At 62.0% G+C, this 10665-nt stretch overlaps 5 protein-coding genes across 5 annotated transcripts; 2 read left to right on the top strand and 3 right to left on the bottom strand.

The window, feature by feature from the left end:
* Positions 1-119: 119 nt before the first annotated feature.
* Positions 120-1973, top strand: AMSG_08320 (CMGC/CK2 protein kinase; the record flags this gene model as incomplete). Its single annotated transcript, XM_013899946.1, has 3 exons — positions 120-131; positions 730-1758; positions 1830-1973. 3 exons carry the CDS (start codon positions 120-122, stop codon positions 1971-1973), a joined length of 1185 nt encoding a protein of 394 aa, XP_013755400.1.
* Positions 1974-2233: 260 nt separating this feature from the next.
* Positions 2234-5248, top strand: AMSG_08321 (glycosyl hydrolase family 31 protein). Its single transcript, XM_013899947.1, has 2 exons — positions 2234-2440; positions 2635-5248. Exons 1-2 carry the CDS (start codon positions 2258-2260, stop codon positions 5182-5184), a joined length of 2733 nt encoding a protein of 910 aa, XP_013755401.1. The 5' UTR covers positions 2234-2257; the 3' UTR covers positions 5185-5248.
* Positions 5249-5760: 512 nt separating this feature from the next.
* On the bottom strand, positions 5761-7221 carry AMSG_12155 (uncharacterized protein; the record flags this gene model as incomplete). The annotated part of the gene is made up of 3 exons (XM_013900041.1): positions 6694-7221; positions 6516-6581; positions 5761-6270 (listed from the first exon to the last, which is right to left on the bottom strand). The coding sequence occupies exons 1-3, from the start codon at positions 7213-7215 to the stop codon at positions 5761-5763; spliced, it is 1098 nt and encodes a 365-aa protein (XP_013755495.1). The 5' UTR covers positions 7216-7221.
* Positions 7222-7458: 237 nt separating this feature from the next.
* On the bottom strand, positions 7459-8181 carry AMSG_08325 (uncharacterized protein; the record flags this gene model as incomplete). The annotated part of the gene is made up of 1 exon (XM_013899948.1): positions 7459-8181. One exon carries the CDS (start codon positions 8179-8181, stop codon positions 7459-7461), a length of 723 nt encoding a protein of 240 aa, XP_013755402.1.
* A 939-nt stretch (positions 8182-9120) lies between these two features.
* AMSG_08327 (transmembrane protein 49) lies at positions 9121-9864 on the bottom strand (the record flags this gene model as incomplete). Its single annotated transcript, XM_013899949.1, has 1 exon — positions 9121-9864. A coding segment is annotated over one exon (703 nt), but the record flags the coding sequence as incomplete, so codon positions are not given.
* Between the last annotated feature and the right edge of the window lie 801 nt (positions 9865-10665).

Genomic DNA, 10665 nt, shown 5'->3' on the forward strand with positions numbered 1-10665 from the left:
ACTTTACCCCACCACCACCCCCTTCCCTCCACTCCCCTCCCACAATGGGAGGAGTATGCGGGCGACCAAGAGCAAGAGCAGATGATGATTACTCATACAATGTAGTCTCGCGTTCTGACATGGCTCCCACTGTACGTACCAACCCCCTCCCCCCCCCCCTCCGACCACTTCTGCTCCGCTCTCTCTCTCTCTCTGCCTGTACCGCACCCTCCGACCGCCACCCGCAATGCACAACCATACCAGCGTACACACAAGTAGCTACATATGGAGAGTATTGGCAGTGGTGTGAATGGTTGTCACACAGACTACGTGTAGGCATGAGGTTGGTATTGTGTACACACACCCCCCTCCCCCCTTTGTCCCTGCTTCTTCTTCGTTGACTGGTCGGTGTCGGTACGGGTGCCACTGCCGCTGTTCTGGCACTCTGCTTGATCTGTCTGTCCTCTTGCCTGCCTGCTCTCTTGCCTGCTCTCTGGCTACTCTCTGGCTACTCTCTGGCTACTCTATCTGATCTGCATGTTCTTTTGTCTGCACTCTGGCTGCTCTTCCCGCTCTCTACCTGTTCCTCAGCTACTCTACCTGATCTGCCTGCCCGGCTACCTCGCCAGCTCGACCCGCTCGATGTCGGCAAAAGTGGGAGTCATCGACATGATACTCACAACTCCCCTCCCCATCTCTCCATTCTGTGTACAGGGAAAGAGGAAGCGCGGCCGCGGGAAGAGACACAAGCCGCTGCCTGAAGCTAGTGACAAGTACCGCATCCTTCCGCGCAAAGTCGGAGAGGGTGCATATGGTGAAGTCTTTGAAGCCATCGAGAAAGCCACGGGTGAGTCGGTGGTCATCAAGACCATCCGTCCAGATAAGGCCAATCCGGTCAAGCTGCGATCGGAGATCGAGATGCTCAAGTTGCTCGCTGATGGGCCGAACATTGTCCAACTGCTGGACACGGTCCAGGACTCCAAGACTGGCGTCCAGATGCTGGTCTTTGAGCTCGTCGACGCGCAGTACTACAAGGCTGCTTACGCCGTCATGAACTACAACGACATGCTGGTGTACATGTACAAGACGCTACTTGCACTCGCGTACACGCACGACCGCGGCGTCATCCATCGTGACATCAAAGGCGGCAACATCCTCTTTGACGTCGAGGCACACAAGCTGCGCCTCATTGACTGGGGCTTTGCTACCTTTCACTCGCCGCGCACAGTCCACCACGACTTTCCAGGCACTCGCTACTACAAGGCGCCCGAGCTGTTCCTCCGCCTCAAGTCGTACGACTACGCTTGTGACATGTGGTCGCTCGGCTGCGTCCTCGGCATGATCCTCTTCCAGCGCAACCACTTTCTCAAGGCCAAGCACAACACAGACGAGGCCCAGATGATTGCCATCGCCCGCGCCCTCGGCACAGACGACTACGCCACGTGGCTCAAAGCTGCCAAGCCCCCCATGGCCGCTTACTTTCCCGTCTCTGCCCTCAAGGCCGCAAAGTGTCCCGCAGAGCGCCAGTCGCTGTGCGACCTCTTTGGCTCCGAAGACCACAACGGGCACCTAGTCCGTGACGACGCCGTAGACTTGCTCGAGGGCCTCCTCCGCTGGGATCCTGCAGACCGCCTCACCGCCAGCCAAGCCCTTGCATCACCCATTTTTGCCCCGCTCCGCGCTCGCGACAACCTGGACACTTCGACCACCAACACCACCAACACATCGCGCTCAGACTCAAACTCGTCTATCATCAGCCCGCAGTCGGTTGTGCCCATGGTCCAGAAGCGCGAGCTCACTGGCCCGGCCGCCTGCCACCCCTCTGGCTCTCAGACCTCTACACCATCGAGCCTATCGATTCCCTCGGCTCGTCGTCGTCGTACTCATCTTCGGACTCGGTCTCCTCCACCATCTCAGCCGGCGACGTCTCCTTCAATCGCGATGCCATGGAGACTGACTCCAACTCGTACGCTTCGTTCACCTCGTCATCATAGCCATCGCCTGCTCCGATCCAAGCCGCCCTTTCCGCATCCCCCCCCCCCTCCCAATCGAGCAAATGAAAGACCACATGCCTCCAGTCCAGCGCGGGCGCTTGAAGAGCCGGCGCAGCGGTTTGTCTACACCGGGCTGGAAATGATCGACGTGCATGTGACTGAGCGGCTTTCGGCTGGTCGACCGGGTAACCACGGCCAGCGCCAGCTCTGGTCACTCGTCACTCGGCGCCCGGTGCTTGTCGCTCGGACCACCGCACTCGCCCTCCCCCCTCCCCTCACACACCATGCGTCCGCTGCTGGTCTGTGCAGTGGTTGCGCTCTGTCTTGCGCAGGTTGTGCTCTGTGTCGACCGAAGCAACTTTAAGCAGTGCAAGGACGCGTCGTTCTGCTCCCGCCTCCGGGCCACCACTCCCGAAGCCGACTCGTATGCCGTCATGCGGGAGAGCCTCCGTTTCACGAAGGGCAAGGTACGTCGCCGCCAACGATTAATTGTCGTTCCCCTACGATTAATTGTCGCTCTGCAACGATGAATTGTCGTTCCCCAATGATTATTGTCGTTCCCCAACGATTATTTGTCGTTCCCCAACGATTATTTGTCATTCCCCAACGATTATTGCTCACACTGACTCACATGCGGTCTGTGGATCCATGGTCATTGCAGCTCACCGCTGAGGTGCTCAACGAAGCTGAGGTCTCCTTCTCGCTCGAGATTGTGTTCCCGTCGACGAGGGCTGACCTCATCCGTGTCTCGTTGAGGGAGAGCACGCCGCTCGTTCCGCGGTTCGAGCCCAATGAGGCGCTGCTTGATCCTGTGGCGGCTCGGGAGACAGCCTCGCCAGAGGCGGTGGTGCTGGAGGAAGAGACCGATTCGGTGGTCGTCATCGCCCTCCCGCAACTCGGCCGCAAGCTCCGGATCGTCCTTGACCCGCTGGTGGTGACGCTCGAGGACGCCAATGGGCTCGCTCTCGTCGCGCTCAACTCGCGCAACCTGCTCGCCTTTGAGCACACCCGCACCAAGCCAGTGCCCGAGGTTGTCGGCGGCGCCGGCGAGGGTGAGGACGCCGCACCAACGCCGCAGGCGGATCAGCTCAAGGCCGAGGAGGCCGCCGGCATGTGGGAGGAGAGCTGGAAGGGGACAACCGACTCGAAGAAGCACGGCCCGCAGGGCGTGGCGCTCGACATCGACTTTCCGGCCTTCAAGCACGTCTACGGTATTCCGGAGCACGCGGCACCGTTCTCGCTCCCGGACACGACCGGCGACGAGGCGCGGTACTCTGACCCGTACCGGCTCTACAACCTCGACGTGTTCGAGTACGAGCTCGACAACGAGATGGCGCTCTACGGTGCGGTCCCGTTCATGGTTGCCCACTCGGCCGCCGGCTCTGTGGGAGCGCTCTGGCTCAACGCCGCCGAGACCTTTATTGACGTCACGACGCTCGGTGGTGGCGGGCGCGGCTCGCGGTGGATGTCGGAGACTGGGGTCATCGACGTCTTCCTCATGGTCGGCCCTGCGCCGGCCGACGTGCTGGCGCAGTATGCGGGTTTGACCGGGGCGGCGGCGCTCCCGCCGGTCTTCTCGATCTCGTACCACCAGTGCCGGTGGAACTACCGCGACGAGGACGACGTGCGAATGGTCGACGCGAAGTTTGACGAGCACAACATCCCGTACGACGTCCTCTGGCTCGACATCGAGCACACCGACGGCAAGCGGTACTTTACGTGGGACGCGACCAAGTTCCCGGCGCCCAAAGCCATGATCGACGGTCTCGCCGCCAAGGGCCGCAAGATGGTCACCATCATCGACCCGCACATCAAGCGCGACAACAACTACTACGTCTACCGCGACGCCTCGGCCGCCGGCCACTTTATCAAGGACGCATCTGGCTCCGAGTACGACGGCTTCTGTTGGCCGGGCTCCTCGGCCTGGCTCGATCTCGTCTCGCCGGCTGTCCGCGACTACTGGGCCTCACTCTTTGCCTTTGACACGTACGTCGGCTCGACGCCGACCCTCTTTACGTGGAACGACATGAACGAGCCGTCGGTCTTCAACGGGCCCGAGATCACCATGAAGAAGGACGCCATCCACTTTGGCGGCTGGGAGCATCGCGACGTCCACAACATGTACGGCATGCTCTTCCAACGCTCCACCGCCGCTGGCCAGCTGGCCCGCTCTGGTGGCAAGGCCCGCCCGTTTGTCCTCACCCGCTCGTTTTTTGTCTCGTCGCAACGCGACGGCGCAGTGTGGACCGGCGACAATGCCGCAGAGTGGTCGCACCTCGAGGCATCGGTCCCCATGCTCCTCTCGCACTCGATTGCAGGCATCCCGTTCATCGGCGCCGACGTGGGTGGCTTCTTTGGCGACGTCGAGCCTGAGCTCCTTGCCCGCTGGTACCAGGCCGGCGCCTTCCAGCCCTTCTTCCGTGCCCACGGCCATCTCGACACCAAGCGCCGCGAGCCGTGGCTCTTTGGCGAGCCGTACACCTCGATCATCCGCTCTGCCATCCGCGCCCGCTACGCCTACCTCCCCTACCTCTATACCCTCTTTGCCGAGGCCTCGCGCACCCTCGCCCCGGTCATGCGCCCGCTCTGGTGGCACTACCCGGATCACGCCCCGCTCTTTGACCGCGACTCGGAGTTTATGCTCGGCCGCGCCCTGCTCATCGCTCCGGCCACCGCCCCGGGCGTCACCTCGGTCACGGCCTACCTTCCGCCCGGCGCATGGTACGACGTCCGCGACTTTGCCATGTACCAGGGCGGCCAGCTTGTCCCGCTTGACGCTCCACTCGAGTCGATTCCGGTCCTCCAGGCTGCAGGCACCATTGTGCCCAAGAAAGAGCGCGCGCGCCGCAACTCGGCCGCCATGGTCCTCGACCCCTTCACCCTCGTCGTCGCCCTCGACGCCGCAGGCTCTGCTCGCGGTGAGCTGTACCTCGACGACGGCGCATCGACTGACCACGCCGCAGGCGCTTGGACCTCGCGCCACTTTTCCATGGCCAGCGGGATGCTCACCTCGACCCGCGCCCCAGGCGCGCCCGAGTATCACACGCCCGAGGCCATCGAGCGCATCGTCGTCCTCGGCATGCCCGCCCCGGCCGCCATCACCCTCAACGGCGACTCGCTCTCGTTCACCGTCGATCCAACCTCTGGTGCCGTTACCATCCGCAAGCCGGACGTGCTCGCCATCGACGACTGGACCATCGTCTTTGCTTAATCATGTTGATGTAGCGGTACACGCCGTAGTTAGAGATCAAGCAAAAGAACCCGGAGATCCAAGAGTGCGAGGTCAAAGTGGAGTCGCTGATCTCCGGCTCGCGCACTCGCGCACATTCCACCCCACCCCCCACACACACACATGCACACACAAACATACACCCGAAAATGCCGCAGAGCGGGGGTCGTAGACGGCGTTGCGTCATCGAACGTCGCGCTCATCGCGGGCGGGTGGAAGGCCGTCGTCGCCACCGACGCGCGCTTGTTCCACGAGACGTTCGCTGGGCGCGCAAGATGAGCGAGGCGGGTGCGGAGAAGAAGGCGCTCGGCGACGCAGCCAAGGCGGAGGAGCGGGCGCTGGAAGTTGCGCGGCGGTGGGTCAAGAAGGCCGACGACGCGGTGATGGCGGCAAAGCAGATGCTCGATGAAGCCGCCAGGGCCTCGGCCAAGGCTTGGAAGGCGAAGCGCAAGGCTCGGAAGGGGCGCCGTGGTAAGGCGAGCGAGGCTCGCGCAACAACGCGTCCGAACGACCGCACCATTAAGGGTTAAAACTGGCCGTTTACACATGCGTGTCGCGCTACGCCTTGTTCATCGCTGGAGCGGGCGCAGCATGCTGGGTGTACGCCGGCAGGCCCGGCGGCGGGGCCTGACCGTAGCTCCCGTAGCCGTACGCCGGCGCCGGTGCGCCACCGTACCCAGGCTGGCCAAGTAGCCGGAGCCGAGCCTCCTCGCGCGCACGCTTCCGCTTGTTGATCGGACAGCATGAGCAGTAGTGGCAGCAGCAGCAGACGCCGCCAGTGATGCATGCGATGCCGAGCACAACCATGCCGATGGTAAAGGCAATGCCCGCACCCGAGAGCTTGACATCGCACGTGTTTCCGGAATCGTCCTTGACGTCGATGGCCCAGTTGCCGTACACGCACTTGTGGCCAAAATCAGAGGTCGTGCAGCACTTGAGGTCGTTGTTGCCGTCCTTGGCGTCGCACAGCAGTTTGCACGTTGTCGAGTCGGCCGGATAGCCAAGAGTCGGCGTGGCGAGGAAGACAGCCATGGCCACCACGGCCAGGACAAGCGTAATATGGGTCATCTATATGGTCGTAGCAATTGCTGTGGTGAGTACGAGTCGGGTGAGTGCCACAAGTCGCCCGTGCGTCTCCGATACGGGGCGGTGGGCGTGGAAGGTCGGGGGATGGAATGGCGCATGTGCGAGTTTTGTGTTTGGTTGCCTTTTTGCGACTCTTTGGCCGGCTTTTCCCCCCTGCTGCACGCACGCCGCCATCAAGTCGGGAGTTGGGAGGAGAACAGAGAGAGGGAGTGTGTGTTGATCTTGACTTTGATCCTTATCTTGATCTCGATCTCGATCTCGATCTCGATCTCAATCTCAATCTCAATCTCAATCTCACCTCGATCCCAACAAGCACGAAAACGGGAGTGGCCGAGGTCGGACGTGGGGCGTGCTGTTGCTGGAGGCCGGCAGACTACGTGATGGCTCGCTTTACTGCTTGTTGACAGAGGCAGACTGCGGGGTGTACGCCGGGCCGGCAGAAGGGACGGCATGCTGGTTGTACGCCGGCAGGCCCGGCGGTGGGGCCTGACCGTAGCTCCCGTAGCCGTACGCCGGCGCCGGTGCGCCACCGTACCCAGGCTGGCCAAGTAGCCGGAGCCGAGCCTCCTCGCGCGCACGCTTCCGCTTGTTGATCGGACAGCATGAGCAGTAGTGGCAGCAGCAGCAGACGCCGCCAGTGATGCATGCGATGCCGAGCACAACCATGCCGATGGTAAAGGCAATGCCCGCACCCGAGAGCTTGACATCGCACGTGTTTCCGGAATCGTCCTTGACGTCGATGGCCCAGTTGCCGTACACGCACTTGTGGCCAAAATCAGAGGCCGTGCAGCACTTGAGGTCGTTGTTGCCGTCCTTGGCGTCGCACAGCAGCTTGCACGTTGTCGAGTCGGCCGGATAGCCAAGAGTCGGCGTGGCGAGGAAGACAGCCATGGCCACCACGGCCAGGAAAAGCGTAATATGGGTCATCTATATGGTCGTAGCAATTGCTGTGGTGAGTACGAGTCGGGTGAGTGCCACAAGTCGCCCGTGCGTCTCCGATACGGGGCGGTGGGCGTGGAAGGTCGGGGGATGGGTTGTTCTTGGTTGCCTTTTTTCATTGGCACTCCTTTTAGCGCGCTGGCAGTAGCTGCATGGCCACGGCCAAGTCAAGGGGGGGGGGGAGGGGAGATGACATCTCGATCTCTGTGGATATCTCGATTTTGATGACAGTTAGCCCCAGCCGCGGAACCGACGGAGCGAGCCAAAGAACGGAGGCGGGCGGCCGGTGTTGAGGGCCATGTTGCGGCGGGCAACGTAGCAGAGGTACATGAGCGGGCAGGTGAGGAAGACTGCGGCGATGACGAGGGCGGCACCGGCAAAGACAAGGTTGAAGCCGACCATTTCCGGGTAGCCGCGCCGCGGTGGCATGGACACATCCTCGATGCGGAGAACGAGAGAGCGCGGGGAGCCTGGGAACTCAGCTGTGGCGTCGTCGATGGCACCACTCCAGCCTGGGCCGGCGTACGACGGGATGACTGAGTGGAGGGTCATGCCGATGACTGAGTCTGCGTAAACGACCTTGGCGGTGATACCGGAGAGCGGGACGATAGTGGTGCGGCCGGAGTCATAGTCGGGCGTCGAGGCGTACCAATGAATGGGGCTGGAGACGCCAGCGACCTCGACCTCGGCCACAGCGGCGAGGTCGTAGGGCGGAAAGAGGACCTGCTCGACGGTCGCCTCGTGCCACTCTTGGCTGTACGCCGTGTGCGAGAGCGTGAACAGGCCGGCAGAGCCCATGCGTGGGTCCTTGAGCGACCGCTCCGAGTGGGTCTGGAGATTGAGCGAGTACACGGTGCCGTCGACGCCAATGGACGAGGACGAGCCGCCGCTGCGGTAGTACCTATCGTGCCAGGCCTGGATTCCAGGGAGTGTCTGGCGAAAGGCATTGATCATATCGCGGGTGTCCTCGTCCACCACGGACGTTGGGTACACGCCGACCACAATCCAGGTCACCCCCATTAGCAGCAAGCCTACAATGAAGACCACGCCAACAGCCAGTCGCATCCGGCCTTGTTCTGCACTCCATACATTGAGGACTAATCTCGGTCGATGAGCCATAATTCCATTAGTACGTGTCCATCATGTCCAGCATGTCCACCACGTCCACCACGTCCACCACGTCCACCACGTCCATCATGTCCAGCATGTTCATGTCCAGCATGTCCACCACGTCCACCACGTCCATCATGTCCAGCATGTTCATGTCCAGCATGTCCACCACGTCCACCACGTCCACCACGTCCACCACGTCCACCACGTCCACCACGTCCACCACGTCCACCACGTCCACCACGTCCACCACGTCCACCACGTCCACCACGTCCACCACGTCCACCACGTCCACCACGTCCACCACGTCCACCACGTCCACCACGTCCACCACGTCCAGCATGTCCACCACGTCCATACCCCCTCACAACAATAAGTACACCATCCCCACACCCCTCTCGCCATCCTGTTTTCCTTGCCCATACCCCCTCCCACCCTAATACCTACACTTGTATCCGCCATCCCCATCACCACCACCACCACCACCATTGCCAGGGCCTCCTCCAGTGCTGACTTCGCCAGGCCCAGCCTCACCCGGCACCACCCCCATGCCCTCGCGCTGTTCAACATGCTCCATGCGCACCTCTGTGGTGGTCATGGTATAGAAGGAGAGAATGGGTGGAAGGGTGAAAGAGAGATGTGCTCCGTACTCCCGTACCCTGGGCACGAGCCCTGTCCTTGCCTTCGGGTCGTCTCGCTGCGCGCGAACTTGTCGCTTGTCGTTTGGCGCGCGCCTGCCGGCACCTCGGTGCCGAAATGAGATGAAGGGTCAGAGCACGAGAGAAGGCTACTTCTACATACTTAATTACGATGTATGAGGGGGCCTACGACGACTGAGTAGCGTAGTAGATGCGGGCAGACTCCTTGGCCTCAGCAGCCTCGCGGCGGATGTCTGAGGCGGCGCGCTGCTGGGCAAACGAGTGGACGACCGAGAGGGCAAACCAGCCGATGAAGGCGATCATGACAACCGACCAAAGCCTGGCCAGCAGCGGCGCGGGCGGTGCGGTCGGCGACGAGGCGGTAGCGGTGGCGGCGCCATCGGCGCCGGGCATGAACCGGGCGCGCTGCTTGAGGAACGCCTCGTTGACCTTCTCGTCGATGTTCCACGCCTCGGGCGTGAACCGCTCCACAAACCGGACCAGCACATCGAGGTACTCCTTGCGGAAGATGGTGATGAAGAAGAGAGCCTGTCCGTTGACCTTGATGAGGGCCTTGCCGATAAAGGTGGCGCCGAAAAAGACCCAGAACGGAATGAGAAAGTGGCCGCAGGCGAGGCCGCACAGGTCAAACGCCATGTTCGGCCAGGCCGCAAAGGCCAGGATGGCCCAGAACCCGTACTTTTCCAGCGAGACAAACATCCAGTCCCGCATGGCGTTGACCACCGACGACGCCGACTCGTTCTCGATCCACTCGTCAAGCTCCTCGTTGGCCTCGCCGGCCAGCCGGGCCGCCCGCGACACTGCGTACGGCGGGATCTCGCCAATAGCTGTCCCGGCGCCCCACAGCAGGCACGGCCATGCCACCATCTGCCACAGGCCGAGGAACGAGACCGGGTACGCGGCGGCGCCCGCCGAGCCAGGCTCGGAGAGGCACTCGAGATCGGCGGTACTAAAGTGAAGCGACTCGCACGCCGACGCCGTCATGCACACCTTGGCAATGTGTGGGAAAAGGAAGAGAAGGCCCGAGTGCATGCCCGTGCCCAGCCCCACTGATGAGAGCACGCCAAGTCCAACCCACCAGACGACCAAGACAATCTCGGACAGGATGGAGTCCACGAGCGAGGAGTGCGGCCCAGGGATGAGCCAGCCGAGAGCCAGAAGAAGAGCCACCGGGACCAGACCAAAGACAAAGGCAGGATGAGCAGCAATAGCAGCAAGTAGAGAGTGAGCATACTCGCCAGCAACTTGGGCGAACAATGTCATCGTTCGCAGTGGTGCACGGAAGACGGTCAACTTGCGCGACTCGGCCACAGCGCCCCGGACGGCCTCATCAAGCTCAGCTTCATACTCGGCAAAGGTGTTCGGAACTCCAGGCGTCGGTACTCCAGACGCAAGCATACTGAATACTATTTCACCTCTCCTCCTTCTCTGTCTCTTTCTCTTGGTTGAGTTCAGAGAGCGAGTCGAGTGTGGCGACCTCGGGTGTGTGACCTCGCCTTTGCCTGCTGCGGGTGACGTGGCCTTCGTCATTCGTCATTCCGGCCGAACAACAACAATCATTGGCTCATGCATTAATTGACGCTGCTCCTCTGCCGGGTGATCATACTCCAGGTAGGGGGAGGGAGGGGGGGGGGGGGCGGGGGGACGACGTGGACTGTTGTCACGTCCG

Source organism: Thecamonas trahens, assembly GCF_000142905.1.
Source record: "Thecamonas trahens ATCC 50062 unplaced genomic scaffold supercont1.40, whole genome shotgun sequence".
Lineage (NCBI taxonomy): Eukaryota > Apusomonadida > Apusomonadidae > Thecamonas > Thecamonas trahens.